Here is a 26,650-nt window from a genome sequence, read left to right as displayed (position 1 = left end):
TCCAGAAAGAAACCCATGCTCGTATAGTCAATTAATCTATGATGAAGAATGTAAAAGGAGGAAAAGACAGGATCCTCAATAAATGGGATTAGAAAAATTGGACAGCAACATGCAAAAGGATGAAAAACTGGACCACTTTCTGATGCCACTAAAATAAACTCAAAATGGATTAAAGACCTAAATTTGAGATGTGAATTCATAAAACTTCTAGAAGAAAAGGTAGTCATCTTTTTTGACATTGGCCTTAACAACATATTTAAGGATATGTCCACTCAAGCAAGAGAAACAAAAGCAAAAACAAACTACTGGGACTACACCAAAATAAAAAGTTTGTGTACAATAATGGAAGCCATCAAAAAAAGAAAAGGCAGGGGTGCCTGGATGACTCAATCGGTTAAGTGTCCAACTTGATTTCGGCGCAGGTCATGATCCTGCAGTTTGTGAGATGGAGCCCTATGTCAGGCTTTACACTGACAGTGCGGAGCCCGCTTGGGATTCTCTCTCTTTCAAAAATAAACATTAAAAAAAATAAAAGACAAATTACTGAACGTGAGAAAATATTTGCAAAGGATGTATCTGATAAAGGGCTAGTACACAAAATACATACAGAACTCATACAACTCAACACCAAAAAAACCAATCTGATGAAAAAAATGGGCAGAGCACCTGAACAGACATTTTTCCACGGAAGACACAGAGATGACCAACAGACACATGAGAAGATGCTCAACATCACTCATCATCAGGGAAATTAAAATCAAAACCACAATGAGATACCACCTAACACCTGTCAGAATGGCTAAAATCAATGACACAAGAAACAACAGGTATTGGCGAGGATGTGGAGAAAAGGGAATCCTTGTGCACTGTTGGTGGAAACGTAAACTAGTGCAACCACTGTGAAAAAAAATATGCACCTCCCTAAAAAAAATTAAAAATAAAATTCCATGTGATCCAATAATTCTACTACTGGATATTTATACAAAGAAAACAAAAATACAAATACGAAAAGATATATGCATCCCTATGGTTACAGCACAATTATTTACAATAGCCAAAACATGGAAGTAACCTGTGTCCATAAATAGACGGATGGATGGATAAAGAAAATGTGGTATGTATATATACATATACAGATATATATACACACATATATATATATTTACATATATACGTATATATGTGCGTGTATACACACACACACACACACACACACACACACACACACTGGAATATCACTCAGCCATAAAAAGGAATGAAATCTCGCCATTTGTGATAGCATGGCTGGAGTTAGAGTGCATGCTAAGTGAAACAGTGAAAGACAAACACCATATGATTTCACACATATGTGGAATTTAAGAAACAAAACAAATGAACAAAGGGGAGAAAAAAGAGAGAAAGACAAACCAAGAAACAGACCCTTAACTCCAGAGAACTAATGGTTACCAGAGGGGAGGAGAATAGGAGGATAGGGGAAATAGGGGGTGGGGATTAAAGAGTACACTTATAATGAGTACTGAACGATGTACAGAATTGCTGAATCACCGTATTGTACAGGAAACAAATATAAAACTGTCTGTTAACTACACTAGAATTAAGATAAAAAACCTAAAAAAAAGATGTGATACACACACACACACACACACACAGACACACACCGGACTACTACTCAGTCTTAAAAAAGAATGAGACCTTGTCATCTGCAACAACATGGATAAACCTAGAGGGTATTTTGTTAAGTGAAATACGTCAGACAGAAAAAGACAAACACCATATGATTTTGCTTACAAGGAGAATCTAAAAAACAAAAGAACAAATGAACCAGAAACAGACTCATAAATATGAAGAACATGCTGATGGTTGGTTGCCAGAGGGGAGGGGATGGGTTTAGGCAAAATGGGTGAAGGGCTTAAGAGGTACAAACTTCCAGGTATAGACAAATAAGTTAATGGAGATGAAAAGCACCACACAGGGAATACAATCAATAATACTGTCATAACATACGGTGAGAGATGGTAACTACACTTCATGGTGAGCAGCACATAATGTATAATTGCTGAATCACTATGTTGTACACTGGAAACTAATATAACATTGTATATCAATAATACTTTAATAATAAAAATAAATAAATAAAGCTAATCATTCATTTACCGCATGATCTAGCAATTTCATTCCTATGTATTTACCAAAGAGAAATGAAAACACATGTGTACAAAGACTCACACTCAATGTTCATAGCAGCATTATTCATAATGCAACTGAATAACCATCAACTGGTGAACGGATGTCCGCACAATTTAATTGTACTTGGTAACGGGAAGGAACACCAGTAAGGATCAATCTCAGCAGCACTGGCTTACCTGAAAGAATCCCTACACAAAAGACTGTATACTGGATGATTCAATTCGCATAAAATGATAAAAAATCAGAACTACAGTGACAGAGAACAGATCAGCGGTTGCCAGGAGCTGGAATATCAGGGCAGAGACTGACTATAAAGGGTCACAGAAGAACTTTTCCAGGCGATGGAAATGCTCTGTACGGTCACTGTGGTGCCGGTTCCACAAATGCATACATTTGTCAGAACCGGTGAATTCTATCGTATGTAAACGCACCCCAATAAACCTTATAAACAAAGACAAATTACTCCCGAACCAGGGCCCAAACCAGATGGCCCATTACACAGTGATCTCCTGGCAACAGAGTGTGGGGAATTCATCATTTTGCTCCACTACCCGATGCTGCAGAACCTGTTCTGGAAGGAGACTCCTCGTGAAGTAATGCCGTGTAACTGTTCTTATTCCCGCTGTTGCCTACGACACGCTGCAGAAGGGAAGGCCACAAGAAGAGATTTTTAACATCTCAGGCATCATACTACAAAATAACTGGCAGATCTTGAAGTTCGCACGTTAAACAGAATGAAGCACATACATAACTGGCAAGCAAACAGTTCAGCCTGTCCCCAACACTGGTCGAAGTCCCTTTGCACGGAACATTACACATATGGCTGGGTTTGCACCTGCTGCACGGGAGGCGCCATACGGTCGTACACTTTAATTCTGCTGTTTTGTCATCCTGGATGTCCCGACCGTTTTGTCAGTTCTTAGCACTATTCCCAAAACGAGTATTACAGCGAATGAAACAAAGTTGCAGCTACCCTGAGCTTATATGGCATGGGAAGAAGGACTACGTAAATATTACTTCACTTAATCCTCAGAATAAGCTATCAAGGTTCCGTCTCTTCGTTTCTCAAGTCAGGAACAAAGGCAAAGGAAGGCTGACTGACTTGGTTCAGCGAACCGGCTGATCAAGTGACAGAGGGTCTGACTCCGCGTCTTATTCCACAGCCCGGCTCTGCTCACTAGGATACACTGCCTTGCATGAGATTCTAGCAAGTGCACTAATATCAGGCTTTCAAAGTTGAGCATATTTTCTCTATCTGGATCATCATATTTTGAGCATTTGTCCAACAATGGTATCATATCTTGAAGGGAAGACCAAAGAAAATTGTAAATATTGACACCTGATTCCTACACCTAAGTATAGGAACATCAGATTCCAAAGTTTAGCCAGATAAATATATCTGAGAACGGCTTTTTAGGTAAAGAGATAAAAAAGTTAAGGGAAAATGACCCACACAATTTTTGGTTTTGAAAACGATGTAAGTATCCAACTAGAAACTGCCTACTCTAGTGATAAGTCAATGACAAACAGCAGCCCCTCCCTTCTCCATACACACCTCACCTCGGTCCCTCAACCACGCCTGCAAGGGCACACTCACTCAGTTCAGGTCTTGTCAGTATGGTTTACTCCCAACTTACCAGAACACAACCCCAGTTGTAAAGAAGAAAATACATTTTGTAGGCAATGACTATGTCAAGTTAAATGACTGGATATCACATTTTAAAGGCGGGGGAGGGGCACCTGGGTGGCTCAGTCGGTTGAGCATCTGACATCGGCTCACATCATGATCTCACGGTTCATGGGTTAAAGCCCCGCATCGGGCTCTGTCTGACAGCTCGGAGCCTGGAGCCTGCTTTGGATTCTGTGTACCCACCTCTCTGCCCCTCTCTCACTCATGCTCTGTCTCGCTCTGTCTCTCAAAAATAAACAGATGTTAAAAAAAAAAAATTTAAAGGCGGGGAGCCCGGTTCACATAGAAAATGTGGAAGACAGCACTTTGGGAAATACTACCAAGTATCTAAGGAACCAGGACTCAGCAGGCTCTTTAGTTCTTGCTTGTTACATGGAGTCAGGGGGATACAGTGCAAATCATAGCGCACAGTCTCAGCCACAGCTATGATGCTGATTACCTGCTCGGCCTTCAGTGTCGGCCCCGGTGCGAGTGCCTTAATTTTAATAAGAGGACGCACATTTATGTTCTCACTCACATGCTAGAAGTTAGTGTCACTTACATCCTCGGCTTCTGGGCAAATACCCCTCTCATCTGATCTGAAGATTCGCGGGATCTGAGCGTGTCTTCCTGCAGTAAGTTGAGCCACAGTGGTGAGCTGCTCCTCGAGGTAGTGAGTGCGTGCTCTTCACGCGGCATCTCCCATTTCCCCTCAGCTCGCCTTCGGCTGAGGACCGACCACGGGGGTTCCAGGCTGGCAGCCACTGCTGATGCTGAGGGTGGAATTTTGGAAGAGTCTGGTGCTCCCAAGAATGGATATGGAGGGAAGGATGGTGACAAAAGGGGACAGACAGGGGGTTCGTGCAGGAAAATGGTCATCAAAGTATCTAAGTGGGGGGGGGGGGCAGGAAAAGACTGCAAGCAGTTGGGCAAACGTGGCTCAGACAGACATTCAAACGGAGCCACTGCTGCCACGTGGCCTCCTCCCGCACGGGGCAGGGCCGGGACGGGGGAAGGAGCCGGGAACGACAGGCCGGAGGCCCACGGAGAGGAGGCGGGGGAGGGGCCCCAGGGCTGTGTGTCCTGGACGTCCCCTCGCAAGTGGGGACGGAAGGCGTCCTTAGTGCCACTGCTGCCCGGCAGCTGTGGCAGCTTCTTCCCCCTGTGCTTCCCCTTCTTGCCGCCGGCCGCGCTGCTCTGCTTGGAAGCGGAGCCTCCTGAAAGGATGAAGGGGGGGGCATATTATGGAGACTAGAACCAAAAAAGAGAAGAACGCCATTCATTCACAGGTAATTGTAAGCAGATGAAGAAGACACGACACCTGCCAACAGGAACCGCGTCCACTACCACGGCTACTAAAAAGAGGAGCAAGAGCCCAGATAAAAGCCGCTGCCAGAAAATAAACTTACTTCAGAATCTCTCAATCACTTTCTTATCAAATCAGCTTCTCAGATCCAGCATCTAAGAAATCGTTATCCCAGACAACAAACTGTCGGCAGGAATTTAGTTCAGCATCTCTCCCATCTGTTTCTTAAAAACAACCCTCCAATTCTTCACTTCCTCTCTCCCAGTACTCACACATATTTATGGAATTGATAAACGAGGCACGGTTTTTAAAACGTAACTACCTTGAACGTACAAATGTTTAGGTTTGCTTCTGCTTTCTTGCGGAAGACAGGCTCCGTAGGGCAATGACAGGATCTTTTCTCGGAATTTATCAACATAATTCTGTTCCTCCTTCTGTGCGTGGGCTGACAGCACGGCTTTTGTGAGCCCTACATGTTGAAATTCTTCTGAGGTCCGCGGACCTGGGTGTGAGCACGGGGTCCAGGGCTCACACGCTGGGACAGCATCCTCTGCCAGAGTCACTTCTGCTGAGGTGGAAGGGGACAGATTTAATTTTAATTGCTATCAATCATTTGCATTTATTTTCACTTATCTAATTGCTTTTCAATAAATTTTTACAACCATTACTACAATAGCTGGAATATAAGAAACTTCATTAACCTAGCAAATAAGTAGTTTTATTTTTTTTCTACCTTTCTTTAAACTCTTTGTACACTCACATATACATTTTGCAGAGTTGTAACACTCAATGTGCATATACACATTTACTAATGTCTTATTGTAAGTATTTTATCTTCTTAAATTCTTCAAATATGTTTTATCTTTGAATTAATTTTAAAAATCTGTAGTATATTCATGTGGTTCAAAAATCAAGAAGCATTAAACAGGAAGTTAGTAAATGCTCCCCATTCCTGTCTACTATGTATCTAGTTCTCATTTATTTCCCCCACAGAAACTCCATTTCTTTTATTTCCTTCTATATTAGTCCAGATTCTTCATGCACCTATAAATAAGCATGAATACAGATTCATATTCCCCACCCCAATTTTTACTCAAAAGGCATATAATATGTACACTCTCTACAGTTTTTTTCACTTAACAACATCCCCTCCCCACTTTTTTTTTTTTTTTTTTGAGAGAAAGAGAGAATGTGTACACACAGGGGAAAGGCAGAGGCAGAGGGAGAGAAAGAATCCCAAGCAGGCTCCGTGCCTAGCACAGAGCCCGATGCACGGCTTGAAATCATGACCGTGAGATCATGGCCTGAGCTGAAATCAAGAGTCGGACGCTTAACTGACTGAGCCACCCAGGCGCCCCAGGAGCATCCCTTTTACCGGCACGAAGACAGCCATTGTACATTGTCTACATATCACAGTCTTCCATTTTACGTGTATACCACGACTTATTATAGTAAACACCTGTAGACAGACTTGGAGTTGTCTTTTTAGATTTAAAATTGATAGTACTGGGGCACCTGGCTGGCTCAGGCAGAGGAGCATGTGACTCTTGATCTTGGAGTTATGAGTTTGAGCCCCACGAGCACTGGAAGAGGTAACCACATGGGTAAATAGTTGAAGAGATAACCAGTACCTACACGTGAGCAACAGCAGCGTGGGGTGGGATTTATAACATATGTGGAAGTAAGACATATGCCAACAGACAAAGGCCAGAAGGGGGAAGCAGAAGTACACTATTCTTGGATTTTTATGCTATACCTGAAGTGATACAGTATTTCCAGAAGGTAGACAGTGAACAATTGAACATGTATACCCTAAGTCCCTAAGCAGCCATGAAAGTAAAGCTCACTCCGAACATAAACATACCTGGGTTAAAAGCAAAAAGGCAGAAAAGATAGAACATGCTAATACTGATTTAAAAAAATGCTAGAGTGAATATATTAATATGAGACAGAGTGTATTTTAGAGTCAAGACTATACAAGGGATAAAGAAGGTCATTTCACAATGAAAAAAGGGCCAATTCAGAAGAAGGCTAAACATTTATGCACAAAATAAAAAGTTCTTTCAAAACACGTGAAGCAAAAACCAGTTTTACTACAAGGAGAAATGGACAAATGCATAATTACGGTCAGAGATTTCAGGACTCCTTGCGAAGCAGAACAAATACTGAGAGGACTAGTTAGGACAGACAAGACCTGAACAACAGTATCAACCAACCTGACCTGGTTTCCACTGAGAAAATATTCAACCAACAGCAGCAGAATAAACCTTCTTTCCCAGTGCACAAAGAACAGCCATCAAGGTAGAACACATCACAGACCATAAAACAAGCCTCAACAAATACAGAAGAATTTGAGTTTCGTATTTTCTTGGACCACAAGGGGATTAAATTAGAAATCAGTAACAGAAAGAACTGTGGAAAGCCCCCAAATATGTGGTACTGAAGTAATATATGATAGCAAATATAGATACATGATGACATAAGTGATTTCAAAGGAGATGGTTAGGGGATAGTAGTCGGTATTTGAACACAACGAAAATGACACAATACAGCCAAATGTGTGTAACGCAGCTAGAGGTAAAAAAGAAAATTTGTATTAAAATCCATTAGGAGGGGCACCTGGGTGGCTCAGCTGGTTAAGCATCCGACTCTTGGTTTTGGCTCAGGTCATGGTCTCACGATTCATGAGTTTGGGCTCCAACATCAAGTTCTGCTCTGATAGTGTGGAGCCTACTTGAGATTCTCTCTCTCTCTCCCTCTCTCTCTGCCCCTCCCCTCCTCGTTCTCTTTCTCAAGATAAATAAACTTTAAAAAAACTTTTTTTAATCAATTAGGAAAGAAATATGTCCAAAATCAATTCAGCTTCCACGTTGAGAGACTGGAAAGAGAAGAGCAAGATAAAACGAAAGTGGAAGAAAGGAAACAGTAAAAATCAGAGGAGAAATCAGTGACATAGAAAATATGAAAACAATGAACCAAGCCAGTGCAACTGTAAGCTGGTGCTTTGAGAAGGCCAATCTAATCGATCAACTCCAGCCAGACTGATCAGAGAAAAAGGAGAAGACATGAAGGTGACAACCTCCGAAATGACAGATGGAACATCATTAGAGATCTTACTGGTGTCAAAAGAAGAATAAGAGAACATTATGCACATGTTTATTCCAATATATTTGACAATGTAGACAAAACAGACCAAGTCTTTGAAAGGCAGGCAATAACAAAGTTCACTCAACAAGTAGAAAACCTGAACAGCCCTGAATCCGTAGTTAAAAACTTTGCCAAGAAAACTCTAACCCCAGATGGCTTCACTCATTTCTAACTGAATTAGCTCTAGCCAGAGAGCATAGTATGTACAACATTATTTTAACTTTGAGACGTAGTACAGCCCAACATATTTTATACCTCAATGAATGCATGGTGTAGGCTTGAAAAGAACTCGTATTGTGCACATACTGGGTGCTATGTTCTCTGAATGTAAATGACAGCATTGCTCAGATCATCTACTGCTTTACTCGTTTTTTTTTAACTAGATGTTTTATTAACTGCACAGAAGCAGTGTTACATTCTTCAATGGTTATGGAAAGTCTATTTTTTTCTAACTCTTTCCATTTTTGCTTCCTACCTTGGAAACTCTGCTATTAGCGAATATACATAATGTATTATGATTGTTGTGTCTCCCTGGTGAACTGCTCACCACTATGAACCATCTCTAGGAAGACTCTGTCTTGAACTCTAGTTTATCACCACTGGCACGCCAGTCCTCCTGTGCTCGTCATCTACATTGGGCCTCTTTTCTCATTCATTTATCCTCAATCCCTTGGTGGATTATATTTAAACTGTACTTTCCAGCCAGTATATAGCTGGGTCTTGATTTTTTTTTTAATCTGTTCTGACAATTTCTGCCTTTTAAGTGGAGGGGATACAGTTAGATTTAGAGCTATTATTATGGGTTTGACATGTTCCCTCTGGTGATGGTGGTTGTTGCTCTATTCCTCCTTTCTGCCCTTCTTTTGGATCATTTGTGTGTTTCTTAAAATTACACCGTAACTTATCTCCTGGCTTTACTTCACAGGCCATCTTGACCCTGTTATGGATTAAAAAATATGTTAACGGCAATGGTTTCTGGAGACTGCTTATTAATGTCTGATTCCCTTCTCTGCCACTCATTTGCTACATAACTTTGCCCAAGTCACTTAACTCCTTTGTGCCTTAACTGTTGTGTATACGAAATGGAGGCCACAGCTTGCAGGGAAATGCATTTGGAGTCATGGTCCTCAGACCCGATCGTTTAATTAGAGTCAGGGTGTAAACTGCACGAATCAGGCTTTTCAGAGAGCAAAAGACATACAGATACTTTACAGAGACCGTGCTTCTGTTTCTTCTCCTTGGAAGAAAGATGTGGTCCCACAGATGCTGAGATTGGTTTAAGATCAGAACAATTATCAATAAATTCCCTTCAGTGAGAGCTTACAGGCTTTACTATCAATCTTTCAAAATGGTAATACACACCAGATTATAAAAAGTATAGTGGCATGACCACAAAATCTTTCCCCATTGGATGAGACCCCACCTTGTATGGGCTGAGTCACCGGCAGCTATTATGTCCACACTGGAATCCAAAGTATTAAGAAAAGGTATACTAAAAAATTGTGCGGCTGCTCTTTCCCGGGGGACTGGCTCAGCTCCAATAAAACTCTATTTTCAGTTCATTAGAAACATAATCTAAGCTCCAACGGTTGTGTCTCTGGTCTCTTCCCACCGACCCCCAGCCCGCCTGTCAATACTGTACTCTCCGTCCCCAAGGGTCAGTGTCAAGATTAGATGAGTTAATTCCTGTGAAAGACTAAGGACAGATGGCTGCACACCGTAAGAGCTCAACACGTTTCCTGAGGGGCCCCTGAAGACCAGCAACAAGAAGTCAGATAACCCAAAAACCTGATTTAACACCTCTGTCACCACTACTTCATCCACCAAATTGTTTTAAGGACAAAGTCAAAGGGCAGGAGACAGTAAAAAGGAACAAAAAGTAGACATCAGAAGAATTTGCCAAGTCATTATGTTGTTAAAAGGAAGAGATATTTTTTTCCTTTGTTTTCTTAAAAACCCTTTTTAACACCCCACAGGCCCTCAGGGGTTTCCCACCTGCCCCGCCCCCCACTGAGAACGTGGGGCACACTCATATGCACACATGCACACCTCGCCCGATGGCCGCTGGGTAGCCCCCTTCCAACGTCCACAAGAACTGTGGCATGGCGTGGCATCCAGCCTGGGGGGTGGGCAGTGGAGTCTGAAGGAGAAGGGACAGGCATCCCCAACTCCTCACAGGCGCCCAAAAGGAAGAGAGTTTTGAACACACTCTCCTCATTGTTATCAGGCCAATATAAAAATCTGGATGTGTATACGGTCCATCTGGTCACGGCCAATGTCAGTCTGACAAGGACACCTTCTCTCAAGGGCAACAACAAAGTGACCTAAGGCAGCCTCATAAACAACCTCATTAGTGATAGTTAACACTTGCTGAGGACTTACCACTACGTCACTGGGTTCTGTTAGTTCTAAGTGCCTTCCACGTGTCAGCTGATGTGATCAACAAGTGACAATGATTTAGAAATACAGTCCAAACTATGTAACCGATACAAAGGTGGTATTTCCAAAACTACGGACTGATTTAAAGAAAGGACGACGTTGGGGCGCCTGGGTGGCGCAGTCGGTTAAGCGTCCGACTTCAGCCAGGTCACGATCTCGCGGTCCGGGAGTTCGAGCCCCGCGTCGGGCTCTGGGCTGATGGCTCAGAGCCTGGAGCCTGTTTCCGATTCTGTGTCTCCCTCTCTCTCTGCCCCTCCCCCGTTCATGCTCTGTCTCTCTCTGTCCCAAAAATAAATAAACGTTGAAAAAAAAAAATAAAGAAAGGACGACGTAATTATAACCCAGAAGTCATTCTTAAGTAACTGGTATTAATGACGTGTTTTCTCACGACCCCGAATTTCATAGGAGTGTTCTTCAGAGCAGGAGGTAAAGGTGGCACCTGACTCTGGTGGCGGGGCGTGGACAACGGTGCTGCCGTAGCTACACTGGCTTGTGCCAGAGCCCAGGCTCAGCGCCGCCGGGGACAGGCTCTGGGGGGCGCGTCCTGTAGCGTCTGCAGACCCCCTGGCAGTAGACATCTCCAAGTGAGCTGTGGCTGGGGTCTGAGGCGCAGCTGGGGGCATGAGAGAAACCGACAGTGAAAAGAAAAATCCTCAAAGGAAATTTATGTTAAAGACCAAGTTTGCAGGTGTTTATAACTGGCCATTAAGGAGCAATAGGAAACCAGGATTGTTGGTGATTCACGAAATAAGTAGAGACCAAACCTTGAAGGAAAACCAGAAAGGGATGGCTCTGTACCCATCCTCTGGCTGGCTAGGAGGGCACTCGCGTTACCGTGCAAGGTCTGGGCATCATTTGCCTTGTGGTTCTGTCTTCCGAGGATGAAGAGGACGCGCTCTTCCTTTTCAAAGCCGGAACGTCGCAGCTCCTCCTGTATCTGTATCTGCAACAACGTAACTAGGTCACGTGTGCCTCCCTGGCCCCTAATTTTGCCACTTCCCACATTTCTGCTCTTCTCACGGCACTTTTGCGTGGGTATGCCCTACACTTTCCTTTGATGAGGTCTTCCCTGACTGTTCCAGCCTGAATCACTGGAGTGTCACATCTCTTTTACTGTGGCCTGGAATTGATCTCCAAACCTTGGCTCGTTTAATTTTTATCATCAAGGTCTTGTCTTCTCAACTGTGCCCTCAAAGAAGGGACCAATCTTCCTGTTTGGCATCCCTTGAAATGTTCAATTTATTATAAACTGTAGGTAGGTACTCCATAAATACTTACTGACTTATAGTGAACAATCAAGACAATAGACATTAAGTACGATGGAAGGTGTGTGCTTACAGAGACAACGTATGCTTTTGGAAAAACTGGCATGTTCTCAAAACTTCTGTCTCACACCTGATAACACTGTCAATGCAGTTTATTTGCTGATAAGATAGGCTATGCTGGTCTTTTCTCCAATCTTCACTAGACTCCACATGCATGCTATCGTCTTTCAACGTCTGGAAGGCAGAAGAGACCTTCTGCTCATCTGAAACGGAAAGGATGTGTAATTAAAAATATTATATACCTATGAACTTACCCCACAAAATTAGATCAGGTCCTTTAGCATGTGTACATTCAGTAGAACATTCTGTAGCTATTAAAAACAAGGTCAGATCTAAAAAAAAAAAATGCACTGATACAGAAAGGCATCCACACAAAATGATCACATTTGTCTTTTGTTTTTTACAAAAAAGGGGTGAAGCAAATGTTTCAGCATAGACTATCGAGGAATAAGACTATTAGATAAAAGGCTGATGGAGACTCTACAATACTGAGCTGACACTACCTGCCAACTGGTTGATCCTGGCCTCACCGGGACGGGGGCAACCAGACACAACGTGAAGTGTAAGGGGCTGCCAGGCAGATGCTGTGTCCAACAGAACTTCCTGCAATGACAGAACTGTTCCTCATCTGTACTGTCCAATATGGTAGCCACTAACACCTCATGTGACAATTAAGCACTTGAAATGCGGCCACAGCAACAGAGGAACTAAATTTTAAGTTTTATTTATTTGTAAAGAATTTGAATTTAGATTGCCAATGTGGCTAGTAGCTGCCGTACTGGATAGCAGAGGTACACAGGGAAGACACATGGCCTCAGGCTGGAACACTGAAGAACTTCAACCTTGTGTAGAGAGCAATGAGCTAATAATGGAGATGGAGAAGAGCATGGAGACAGGTAAGAGAGAGCCCGCCAAATATGGCGTCACAGAGACCCAGAAGGTAAACTGGTTCAAGGAACGAGTAACTATGTTCAGTACTGCTGAGGGGCTGGGTTAGCCACGGTTGTTGTTGTTATTAATGAAGGTCATCTGAGCTGCGTTGGAAGAGACCACTCAATTTCTAGAGGGAATAACTGAAAGATGACTCGTTAACTTTCATTTATGAACCTTTATACTTTTAATTCTTTAATAATTTTAAACTCGAAGAGGGCTACAAAAAAGTAGAGTTCCCAAATACCCTCTACCCAGCACCCACTAATGTAACATCTTGCAGAACTGTAACAGGATGAACAAAACTAAGGAATTCACAGTGGCACACTGCCAATCAACCACAGCCTATTTGGATTTCACCTGCTGTGCCATGAACTGTCATTTTCTGCTCCAGGATCCAACCTGAGATTCACAGTGATATCAAGTGTCAATGTCTCAGTCTCTCCTGGTCTCTCCTGATCTGCCCCTTGATGTGAGTTTCCCTGATGTTCTCTATGATGAGGCTGAGGTTATGCATCTTGGGGAGGGTTCCTGCAGAGGTGCTGTGCCCTTCCCCGTGCCCCACACCACAGGGGTACATGACCTTGACATATTTTGTTGTGGGTGTTGTCAGCCTTCATCACTGGTTAAGCTGCTGTCTGCCAGAGTTCTCCCTGGAAAAGTCCTTGAATGGACTTACTGCCACCAAACTGCACATTCAAAAATGGTTAAGGGGCACCTGGGTGGCTCAGGTGGTTAAGCTTCCAACTCTTGATTTTGGCTCAGGTCATGATCTCACGGTTCATGAGTTTGAGCCCCACATCGGGCTCTGTGCTGATGGCGCAGAGCCTGCTTGGGATTCTCTCTCTCTCCATCGCTGCCCCTTACCTGCTCTCTCTTTCTCTCTCCCCCCAAATCACTTAAAAAATAAATAAATAAAAATGTTAAAAAAATTTTTTTAACATTTTTATTTATTTTTGAGAGACAGAGGGAGCCCGTGAGCAGGAGAGGGGCAGAGAGAGAGGGAGACACAGAATCCAAAGCAGGCTCCAAGCTCTAAGCTGTCAGCACAGAGCCCGATGCGGGGCTCGAACCCACGAACTGTGAGATCACAACCTGAGCTGAAGTCGGATGCTTAGCCGACTGAGCCACCCAGGACCCCGCCCAAAAATTTTAAAATGGTGAAAAAATATATACACACATGTATATATGTGTATACATGTACATACGTATATATACACCACAATTAAAAAATATTTCAATTAATTTCAGCTTTCACTGGAGGATATTCCCCACAGCAGTTATTACTGTGAATGTTTTTTCCCCTTTCAGATTTATTGAGATATAGCTGACATACAGCAATGTGTAAGTTTAAGGTGTACAGCATAATGACCACTGATAGCAATTTCCTATTTCTACAAGGACTTCCTTGTAAATCCTTTCAATGGGGAAAACCAGTAAATATAATTCATGTATGCTAACCCTTGTCTATCCATCTGTCCATGCATCCATTAAATAGAAAGGCACGAGTTCATGCTGACACCTTCAACTCCAACCCAGCACCAAGAGTCAATTCTAACATTCCCTCTTTGCTGATCTGTAAGTTCCTTCTCTCATAGTGAGGAATCTATTGTTATCTATAACATACACACCTGTTTGTTCAACCTACCCTACATCTAAATTACCTTTGGAATTGCTAAGCCATACTCGGATAAGAAACAAGTTTATCAACTTGATTACAGTGTTCGTGTTCATTTGCATTTTGTATTTAGTCCTTGGGTATCCAGTTAACACACTGATTTCCAAAGTTACTTAGCTCCTTTCTTCCTTACACCCTCAGTATTTTAATGCCATTTATTTGTGATGCAGTTAGATTCATTTGTCACAGGCTTCCTATCACTTTGGGTTTCCTCTACATTCTGGGTGGGATGAGGTATGCAGATCCATGACTTTTAGCAAATGCACACAAAGTTGTGTTTCTACCACCAGAGTAACAAACAGAATGTTTCCATCACTCAGAAATTTCCCTTCAGCTGTTCCTTTGTGGTCAATGCAGAAAGAATGCTTTTCTAGAATGGAATTGTAGAATATGTAACCTTTTGATTTTGACTTCTTCCACTTGGTAAAATGCATTTTAGATCCATATATGTTGCTGTAGGAATCAAGTCCCTTCCCTTTTACTGCTGAGCAATACTCCATTGTGTGGATGGACCGGTTTAACCATTTACCTAAATGGTGAATGACATCTTATGTTGTTTCCAATTTTTTTTTTTAATTTTTTTTTCAACGTTTATTTATTTTTGGGACAGAGAGAAACAGAGCATGAACGGGGGAGGCGCAGAGAGAGAGGGAGACACAGAATCGGAAGCAGGCTCCAGGCTCTGAGCCGTCAGCCCAGAGCCCGACGCGGGGCTCGAACTCCCGGACCGCGAGATCGTGACCTGGCTGAAGTCGGACGCCTAACCGACTGCGCCACCCAGGCGCCCCTGTTTCCAATTTTTGATGAGCGTGAATGAAGTGTGATAAACACATAGACAAGTTTACGTGTGAACTCGAGTTTTTCTTTTGTTTGAGTAAATAACAATGGAATTGCTGGGTCATATAGCAAAAGAGAGAATGTTTAGTTTGTAAGAAACTGCCAAACTTCTCAAAAGTGCTGTACAATTTGACATTACCTTCAGCACTGAGAGCTCCAGTGCTCACAGTTCTTGCCACAACTCGGTATAGTCAGTACTTTGTCTTTTACTTTTTAGCCATTCTAATTGGTGTGTGATGGTATCTCATGTGGTTTTCATTTCCTTATGACTGAGATTGAGCATGGTTTCCTATGCTATTTGCCATCTGGGTGTACTTCACTGCGGAAGTGTCAGATCTCTTGACCACTAAAAAAAAAGTTTATTTATTTATTTTGAGAGAGAGTGAGAGTGTGCGTGCCATGTGCACAGGTGAAGGACAGAGAGAGAGGGAGAGAGAATCCCAAGCAGGCTCTGTGCCATCAGTGCAGAGCCCAACACAGGGTTCAATCTCACGAACCATGAGTCATGAAATCATGACCTGAGCCGAAATCAAGAGTCAGAGGCTCAACCAACTGAGCCACCCAGGCACCCACTGACCATTTTCTGATTGGATTGTTTATCTTCCTATTGTCGAATTTTGACAGTTTTTTATGTGTTGTGGATAGGAATTTTTTTATTGTACCTATAATTTGCAAATATTGTCTTTTCATTGTCTTACTAATGTCCTTCAAGGAGAAGTTTTTAATTTTGATACAGCCTGTCTCATCCATTTTTTCTTTCATGGGTCATGCTTTTGATATTGTATCTAAAACCTCTTTGCCAAACCCAAGATCACAAAGATTTTCTCCTAAGATTTCTTCTAGAAGTTTATAGTTTTAAGTTTTACATTTAGGTCTATAATCAAGTTTGAATTAGCTTTTGTATAGCATGTGAGCTATGTGTTGAGGTTCAGTTTTTTAATACATGTGGATGTCTAATCATTCAGTACCATCTGTTGCAAAGACTATCCTTTGTCCACTGACTTGACCTTGCACCTCTGTCAAAAACTGCATTTGTGTAAGTCTGTTTTGTCTCTAATCTGTCCCACTGATCTTTTCACCAATATCACACTGTCTTAATTAGTAAGTTTTTTTTTAATTTGTTTTTTTAACATTTATTCATTTTTGAGACAGAGAGACACAGAGCATGAACGGGGGAAGGTCAGAGAGAGAGGGAGACACAGAATCTGAAACAGGCTCCAGGGTCTGAGCTCTCAGCACAGAGCCCGACGCGGGGCTCGAACTCACAGACCGCGAGATCATGACCTGAGCCAAAGTTGGACGCCCAACCGACTGAGCCACCCAGGCACCCCTTAATTAGTAAGTTTTGAAATCACGTAGAGTAAGTCCTCCAACATTGCTTTTCTTTTTCAAAATTGTTTCGGCTATTTTAGTTTATTTTTTCGTATAAGTTTGGGGATCCTCTTGATATCTATAAAAAAAAATCCTGCTGAGAGTTTAATTGGAATTACATTGAATGTACAGACTAACCTGGAGAGAACTGACATCTTAACAATATTGAGTATTCTAAATCATGAATTTGACATATCTTTTCATTCACCTAGTACTTTTAAGTTTTTCTTTCATCAATGTTTTACAGTTTTCTGTATATGGATTATTTCATATCTTCTGTTTGATTTTGTATTTAAGTATTTCAGTTTTGCATAGTTTTTAAAAATTTGTTTCCAATTGTTCCTTGTCAGTACACAGAAATTTAACTGATCTTCCACATGGACTGTGTATCTTGTAACCTTGCTAAAATCAGTAGTTTTTTTTTTTTGTAGATCCTTTAGAATTTTTCTATGTAGATAGTCATGTCATCTGTGAATGGAAAGTGTTTTATTTCTTCCTTTCCAATCTGTATGTCTTTTATTTCTTTCTCTTGCCTACTACATTGGACAGGACTTCCAGTCTAATATTAAGACATGGTAAGTGGATACCCTTGGCTTGTTCTCTAGGTTAGGGTAAAAGCATTCTCTTCCCATCAAGCATAACATTAGCTGTAGGTGTTTGTAGATGCCTTTTTGTCAGGTTAATGAAATTCTTTTTCTAGTTCTCATTTTTGAATATTTATCATATGTACATGTTGAATTTTGTCACATGCTTTTTCTCCATTTACTAAATTAATCTGATGGTTTGTCTTTTTTATTGTTAACACGAAGAATTAAAGTGCTTGACTTTCACATATTGAACCAACCTTGCATTCCTAGAATAAGTCATATTTGATTGTGATGTATTTGCCTTTTTTATACTTTGCTGAGTTTGATTTGATGATTTTGCAAATATGTTAATGAGGGATCCTGGTCTATAATCTTCTTTTCTTGAATTGTCTTTATCTTGTTTCAGTATTACGGTACTAATGGGCTCATAAAATGAGTTTGGGAGTTTCCTTTCCAAACTTCCTTCTTCTATTTTTTTTCTGTCTTCAATTTTCTGACAAAAAGATTATGTAGAGACTGGAATTATTATTTCCTTGAATGTTTGACAGAACTCTCCAGTGAAAGTATCTGGGCCTAGTTTTCTTTTTGTAAGGTTTTCAATTTCAAATTCAGTACCTGTAGTAGACAGAAGTCTATTCTAGTTACCTACTACTTTTACACTGAGTTCTTTTTTTTTTTTTTTTAATGTTTATTTATTTTTGAGAGAGAGCCAGAGAGCATGAGTCAGGGAGGGAGGAGAGAGACACACACAGAATCCAAAGCAGGCTCCAGGCTCTGAGCTGTCTGCACAGAGCAGATGCGGAGCTCAAACCCATGAACCGTGAGATCATGACTTGAGCTGAAGTCGAATGCTTAACCAACTGAGCCACCGAGGTGCCCCATTTTCACTGAGTTCTGATAGCTTGTTTCTTTCAAATAACAGACCAAAGTTGGGGGGATACAGTTGTTTGTAGTCACTTTAACATCTGTGTGATCTTTCATTCCCAATATTGGCCATTTCTGTCTTCTTTTCTGATTAAGTATGGCCAAAAGATTGTTAATTTTATATTTATCAGCTTTTTATTTCATTTTCTCTTATTTCTATTTTCAATTCCATCGATACCTGGTTTTAAAGATTTCCTTCTTTCTGCCTACCTTGGATTTAATTTGCTCTTCTTGCTCTCGTTTCTTAGGAGAAAGCTTAGATTACTGATGGAGACCTTTCTTCTTTTTCTTATACAATCAATGCTATATCAATTTCCCTTTAAGCGCTGCTTTAGCTTCATTCCACAATTTTTTTTGTTGTCTTTTCAATTAATTCCTTTCAAAATGATTTTACTTCCCTTTAAGACCTTGACCTGTAGGTTACTCAGATATGTGTTCTCTAATTTTCAAACATTTGGGAATTTTCTAGACAAACCTTTCAGTTACTGATTTCTAGTTTAATCAAGTCAGAGAATATGCTTGGTATGATTTATATATTTTTTAAATTGTTAAGGTTTGTATTATGGCCTAGAATAAGGTCTATCTTGATGAATGGTCCATGTGCCCTTCAGAAAAATAAGTATGTTGTTGTTGGTTGGAATGTTCCATACATGTTCAAGCCAATCTTGTTGATGGTGTTGTTCAGATCTTCTATACTTTTGCCAAATTTCTGTCCACTTGTTTTATCAATTAGAGAGAGGTTTGTTACAGTCTCTACCACTGAGGATTTGTTTATTTCTCAAAGTTTTTATCAGTTTTTGCTTCGTGTATTTTGAAGCTCTGATGTTAGGTGCATAACCTTTTAGGACTGTTACATGCTCTCAGAGAATCAACCACTTTGTTGTCATGCAATATCCCTCTGAAACCCTCCCTGATAAAGTTCATGATCCTAAAGTCTACATTAGTTGATATTAATATAGCTTTCCGGCTTTCTTTTTATCCCTGTTAGCATGTGAATCTTTTGTAACCTTTTGCTCGTAACCTATATTTTTATTTGCAAAATGAGTTCTTGTAGATACTATGCAGATGCCTCTCGTTTTTTCACCCACTGACAATGTCAGTCTTCTAGCTGGTATATTGAGACCATTCACATTTCATGTGATTATGGATATAGCTGAATTAAAGTGTACCACTTTGCTAGCTGTTTTCCACTTGTTCCATCTGGGTTTTTGTTTCTTTTCTGCCTCGTTTTGCTTTAAATGTTTTAAGTTCCACTTTATCTCGTCAAATGACATTTATTGCTTCTTTAGAAACTAGTTCTGATAGCTGTTCTAAATTTCACAACATACATCTTTTACAAATCAGTTTCTACCTCCAAATAATATATTGCTTCTGATGTAAGGCCTCCACAGCAGCACATTTCCAGTGCCTCCCCCAATCCTTTGCAGTATTTTAACATAGACCACAAAAGCAGAAGAGTATTTTTGCGTTAGTCGGTTACCTTCCAGGGCAATTAAAAATATGTAAAAAATAAAACTTCTTCATTAACTCCATTTCCAGTGCTTGTCATTTCTTTGTGTAGATCCAAGTTTTATGTCCGGTACCATATTCCTTCCCCCTTTAGAAATTCCCTTAGCGTTTCTTATAGACTAGATCTGCTGGCAATACACTCCCCACCTAGTTTTTGTTTAAGAAATCTTTCAATTTCCTTCATTTCTGAAAGATACTTTCCACCACGTAGGGAATTCTGTACTAACAATTTTTTTGTCTTAAGACATTTTGTTTTCTAGTGTCCCCAGCATCTAAAAAAAATGCCTATTGTAATTCTTATCCTTGTTTTTCTGTATGTAGTCTATGTTCCTCTGGCTACCTTCAAGATATCCTCTTTGCTTTTGTTTCTGGCAATTGGAATATGATATTTCCAAGTACGTGGTGTATTTTTTTCCCAAGTATGTGGTGTTTTTATCTTGTGATTGGTTTTTATTTGGTTATTTTTTATATCTATGCTACTTGGTGTTCTTCTTTTTAAAAAATTTTTTTTTTCAACGTTTATTTATTTTGGGACAGAGAGAGACAGAGCATGAACGGGGGAGGGGCAGAGAGAGAGGGAGACACAGAATCGGAAACAGGCTCCAGGCTCTGAGCCATCAGCCCAGAGCCCGACGCGGGGCTCGAACTCACAGACCGCGAGATCGTGACCTGGCTGAAGTCGGACGCTTAACCGACTGCGCCACCCAGACGCCCCGATGTTCTTCTTATCTGTGGAAAATTCTTGGTCGTTATTTCCAGTATTTCTTCTGGGATTCCATTACTCTTATGTTAGATCATTTGATAGTGCCTCAAGGTTCTTAGACGCTCTATTCTACATGTTTCTTTCTCTTTGTGTTTCAGTTGACATAACCTGTATGTATCGATCTTCAAGTTTATGGATTCCTTTTTTGGGTGTGTTGAGTGCCCATCCAAGACATATTTACAACTCTAGTATTTCTTTTTGATCCTTTATTTTATGTCCCATCTCTATGCTATGATACCCATGTGGTTTTGCATGCTGCTCACTGTCCCATAGATTTTAATGTATTAAATTCCCTGTCGGGTAGTTCCAACATCTGTGTCATATCCGTCTCTTGTTCAGATGGCTGCTTTATCTCTTGGGAGTTTTTTTTCCTTGCCTTTTCATATGTTGAAAACTGAGTATCTTGTGTAGGACAGTGGAGACTAGCATGCCTTTCCTTCTGCTGGGTCTGTGTTTGAGTTAACCTAATTTGTTGGCCAGGCCTAAGGTCTGCTGTTGCTATGGGTCCATTCAACGTCGTTATAGCTTTCCAATTCCTCTAGTGACATTTTGTACTTACGTGGTGGCTGGTGCGCAAGAGAGCTTTGGGTTTTTTCCTATATCTGCTCCACTTGCAGCCTGTGGTCTTCCCCTGGTACTATGCCTTGGAGGCCTGTCTCTTGCAAGTTACCAGTTCCGTCAGCTAGTGCATCAGTATCCAGGGCTTGATCTCACTTCTTCCTGCAAGCACATTTCTCCCTTAGATTTTAGGCCTGTTGGTTGCCACGTAGCCTCAGTACTCTGACATGTTCAAGAAAGCTCATGAATTTGCTGCCATATGGCTTTTTTCCTTCTCAGTTTGGAATGATGCTCTTTCCATCTCTCCCTGAGCAGAAACCAAAGCACGCTCACCCTGAATGAGTTCAGTTCATCGATCAATATCTCTCCCTCAAGCACTACCACCCCAGAACCGGAACATTTTCCCCAATTTCTCTAGCTGCTTCTAGCAACTGGCATCAGTGTATAAAGCTGATGAAAGGGCTTTATATCTTTGCTAGTCCTTGGCTTTCCATATTAACTTTTGAAAATTTCCCATCTTCCTCTATTTCAAAGCCTAATCTGCCCTCATAAGAAAAATAAAAATATAAACTTAAAACCTTATCTTCTTGTTGGCTCTGGCACCCTGTACACAAGCTATGTACACAATGACTACTTACTATTTTCCTTTTGATTGGACTTATTTCTACTCAATTTCTAATATTTAAATTATAAGATTATCTTGAAGCTGCATACTTGTTTCTTTTGAGTAAGTTGTAATAAAGATTTTTTACTAGCTCTTTAAACTTGTAGGTCTTGAGATGTTAATAAAATCAAGATGCCCAAGTAACATTAGTTCTCCGAAGCTCTACCAAATGGCAGATCTTCCCTCTCACCCAAAAGACAAATACAGCATATAGCTGTATGAGTCAAATACAGCATATAGCTAAGTAGTAGGATAACGTCAGTTTCTAGAATAGCATCATAAATGCACAGAATTAGCTACAACTTGAATGCAGCCTTTAAACCATGATAGTGATGGCACTTCCAGGCCAATGGTGGGTGATACAAAACTGAACAAAGCAGAAGGTAAGAAAGGATTTCCACTCTGACAAGAAATACAGAGGTCAGGACAAAAAACTGTGGCCCTAACATGAGGTCCTAGGCCTAAGCAGCAGTGAGCAGCACAAAGTGGACCACTTTCTTTAAATAAAGAAAAAATGTACAAATTTTAGCCGTCAAATCTCCCTAAAGAAGTCCCAGCTAGGACATGGGATAATAACATACAGCAAGTCAGATACTTAAGGTAGGAAATCTGATGGTTTCAAGGGACAAAAAAAGTTGTTTCTGTCTCGTGCCCTTACAGCTACAGCAAAAGAAACAAGCAGAGTGCTAAACCTCCTACCAAGGCAACAAGAAAAACCCACGGACTGGGCATGCTGTATCGGGAGGGCAGCCTCAGGGCTCCCTGTGATACCACCTGAAAGAGCAGTGGTTGGATGTTTTTGTTGTGTAAATCATGGTAAGTACTGAAGGATATAGCTGTAATTATTTTTTATTCTTATTGACTTTAGAGAAGAAATTTCACCCCTACTGTGTAAATACCCACATCTGACAAGGATAGAGACCATTAATAATATTCTGGTGACCAAACCTATGACGACTTCCAAAGTTATATTAACATTCAGGAAGACAAGTGAAGGGAAAGCTAACTAAACTAAAAAAGTTAATAAAACTTGGTCTCTACGTTATATCACAGATCCTTCCTCTGCTATGTAATGCCAGTAGGTTAACTTTTCTAAACAGTGTCAATCATCATGATTGATCCAATTCCTTAGGAACATTCCTTACCTCATAAACATGTATTTAAAAAAAAATCCCCAATTTTACATTCAGTTGAGATCATAAATATTCTTCATTTGTTCTAAACGACAGAATTATTATGTTAATGTACTTTCTAAAATCTGAAACGTACTCTAAAATTAACTCTTTGGGGGCATCAGGGTGGCTCAGTCTGTTAAGGTGGGACTTCGGCTCAGGTCATGATCTCACAGTTCGTGAGTTGGAGCCCTGCTTCCGGCTCTGTGCTGACAGCTCAGATCCCAAAGCTTGCTTCCCAGATTCTTGGTCTCCCTTTCTCTGCCCCTCCTCCACTTGCGCTGTTTCTCTCTCCCCCCATCAAAAAAAAAATTAAAAAAATTTTAATTAACTTTTTTGATTTACAGATACCTTATTCGGAAGAATCTATGAATCTGCTGGTGTTACCAAAAACATTAATTCTTTAGTGGAAATACACGGAAATACACTCTAATACCATTTAGCTTCCCGAGCAGTATTTGCTGCTGCCATTATCATTATTGCTCTTGTCACCCGGGCAAGGAAAGGTGAAAGGTGACAGCACCGGCCTGTGGCTTTCTGCTCACACGCCCACGTCACCCCAGGAGAGGGCAGAGCCGTGGGAGGAGGTCTGGGCGCTGCCCCGCTGACTCACCGCCAAGCCGTCCTGTGCGCATCGCCGTCACTTGCTTATTTGGTGACTTGGCCATTGAGTCAATGTAGAGCTGCTGACCGAGATTCTTAATTTTGTTTAGACTGGCAGAGACCTGCTGCAAAGTCAGCTGAGGGAAAAGAATGAGAGAAGGTGCTTCAGAAATTATAAACATGTACATTAAAAGATACACGAACAAAACACACGTAACTTCCAGTTCTCTGAGGACATGGCGGCTGAGAACAACACAGAGACCACGTTAACTCACTTTCCTCCCCGAGCCTCGGCACGGCCAGTACAAATGAGACTTTACACACGTCTATTCGCAAAACGGTAATCTTAAGAAATCGTACAATAAACCCAAATATCACCTTCCAAAGCTGGTATTTTCTTTTAACAGCCATTGTTTCAAACCAAAATGGGGTAAACAGGGCGTCTGCGATCCAGTAAGATCCAGAATCTCTAACAGGAAGTCACAGGCGCTGAGGCGCAGGAGCGGCGCGCACGCGGCTCCGAGGACTCAGAGGGTGGAGGACGCGCCTGCGCAGACGCGACGTGGCTCACGTACCAGCTCCCCGTGCGCGTGCGCGGCGCGGGGCCCGCCGGCCTCCCTAGACGACGCGTTCCTGACGCGCTGCTCCCGCGAGGCGCTGCCGCCCGGGCTCCCGTAGCTGCCGGAGGCGCTCGTGTGAACCGGCTGAAGGGAAAAGGGGGCCGGGTGTCAGCGTCACGGGGTGCGGGGCCGCCAGGAGACAGGCACAGCGGCTGGCACCCGAGAGTGTGTCTGAGATCACCGAACGCGAAGGTGAACGCTTCCAAAATCCTACGTGCGGTGTGTGAAGCTCCATGCTTCCGGCCCGAGGCTGACAAAAAAGACATTCCTCTCTCGTTCGGTAATTCTCAAGGGCAAAGTCTAGTTCTCTAGCCCGGTGGACATTTCTAGAACAACAGGTCTTTACAAAGCCACATGGTTATAAGAGAGGTCACAAAATAGGACAGTGAACTCTAGCAGTTCTTTATGCTGAGTTTTGAACAGATGGAACAAATTAAATACCATACTTTTTTCCACGAACTTCCTTCACGAACCCTAGAGACTTTACAAAAGACGGTTTGGAAGCTACGGGGCGCACGGTTTGCTGTGTGATACCATCAGTAAACGCTTCACAAGCTTATTAGTTGGGTCTCCAGTAGAAATCATTTTTGGCATCTGCTTTCAAGAAGTAATTTTTGGGGCGCCTGGGTGGTGCAGTCGGTTAAGCGTCCGACTTCAGCCAGGTCACGATCTCGCGGTCCGGGAGTTCGAGCCCCGCATCAGGCTCTGGGCGGATGGCTCGGAGCCTGGAGCCTGTTTCCGATTCTGTGTCTCCCTCTCTCTCTGCCCCTCCCCCGTTCATGCTCTGTCTCTCTCTGTCCCAAAAATAAATAAAAATGTTAAAAAAAAAAAAAAAAGAAGTAATTTTTGCCATGTTTGTTTTGGAGTAACCAGAGATGCTGAGACCTGCCATCCCTGTGCCCCCATCCTTTACAATTAGAATTATTGTTTAAAAAAATACGGCAGATCCCAGAAGTTGAGCACATGGCTAGTGTTGGAAATACAAGAAGGATGTTCTCATTTAGAAATAGCTTCCTTGTCTTACCTGCCTACTATGACTCGATTTGCTTAGAATGGGATCTTAAAAGAATGTTCTGTGCGTTTCAGTCAGGAACAAGATTAATAAAACTGAATTTAAAAAACAATCAGGAAAACAAAAACTCCTGGAACGCAGACGGTAAAGATTTTTCTCTCCTTGCGGTGTACCTTTGTGAAGTGACTTCACTATGAGCAAATGTTAAAATAAAACACGACTATGGAAATTTTGTGTTTGCTTTTTAAAATCTCACTTTACCTGTAAGAGAAGTTTGTGAATTTGTTCTTGCAATTCTGTTACAACTTTGTCATTATGGTTCGTCTTTTTTATTCGGGTCGCGAAAACATCCTCATTCAGCGGACTCCTACAAGGTGCCAAGTGAAAGATGGAGTCAAGCAATTCAAAATGAATTTACAATAAAGTCTAAGGTGATTTTTTTTTAATTTTTAAAATTAAGAAAAAATTTTTAACGTTTTCAGGGGCAGAGGGAGAGGGAGACAGAATGGAAGCAGGCTCCAGGCTCCGAGCTGTCAGCAGAGCCCGATGTGGGGCTCGAACCCATGAACCGTGAGATCATGACCTGAGCAGAAGCTGGATACTCAACCAACTAAGCTACCCAGGAACCCCATGTCTAAGGTGACCTTTAAACAGAATGTTCAAATAATAAATCTATACTTACACAAAGCAACTCTCTGACTTCAAACAGAAAATATAAAGCTAAAATTCCATTTATGGAGACAGAGAAAATACTAAGAAACAAATGAGACATTAAGAGGCTTCTCTGGCTTGTCTAGAGCTCTAATCTTTCTTTCCACAATTGTGTCAGCACTGAATTTGTAGAAACCTAAAATCAGTGACGAGTAACCTCTCTACCTACCAAAGTATCTTCACCAGCTACTGGTTTCAAAATTCAACATTAACTGAATAACCTATGCTAGGAATTTTAAGACCCTAGGTCTGCCAAACAACATTTAATGTTTAACGTACCCAAGCACTTCAGTTATGTTATAAAGGTGGTTCTGCCACCCACCTATTGGTGAAAACGTGGCTGTCATGGTACCCTTAGTCTTGCTTATACTAGAGCCTTTTAAAACTACTACCTTAACACAGCCAGGGACAGAAATGCCAGCAGAAATCATCGCGAAGAAGGGAAGGAACTGACTTCTATGCAGGAACTGACTTCTATGTATCTTTTATAACACACAGCAAGAATAACATTTTCTAAGCCCTTCTGACGCACCAGGCACCGTTCCAGATGCTCTAGCAAGTATTACGTCCTTCACCAGAGTTGAAAACTTGCCCGAGGTCACCTAGCTGGTGAAGTCTAAGCAGGTATTCACAAAGGG

General features: G+C 41.6%; 1 protein-coding gene across 1 annotated transcript in view; it reads right to left on the bottom strand.

Annotated features, from left to right (window-relative positions):
* PER3 (period circadian regulator 3) overlaps positions 1 to 26,650 on the bottom strand; it is a 59,537-nt gene that overhangs the window by 11,446 nt on the left and 21,441 nt on the right. The window contains 10 exon segments of the mRNA XM_032594562.1: positions 4,418 to 5,073; positions 5,485 to 5,724; positions 11,188 to 11,400; positions 11,508 to 11,512; positions 11,572 to 11,691; positions 12,144 to 12,276; positions 23,680 to 23,806; positions 24,048 to 24,143; positions 24,200 to 24,373; positions 25,563 to 25,668. Coding sequence (XP_032450453.1) covers positions 4,418 to 5,073; positions 5,485 to 5,724; positions 11,188 to 11,400; positions 11,508 to 11,512; positions 11,572 to 11,691; positions 12,144 to 12,276; positions 23,680 to 23,806; positions 24,048 to 24,143; positions 24,200 to 24,373; positions 25,563 to 25,668 — 1,870 coding nt within the window.

Source organism: Lynx canadensis, chromosome C1 (genome assembly GCF_007474595.2).
Source record: "Lynx canadensis isolate LIC74 chromosome C1, mLynCan4.pri.v2, whole genome shotgun sequence".
Lineage (NCBI taxonomy): Eukaryota > Metazoa > Chordata > Mammalia > Carnivora > Felidae > Lynx > Lynx canadensis.
This window is presented reverse-complemented; position numbering and strand designations above follow the sequence as displayed.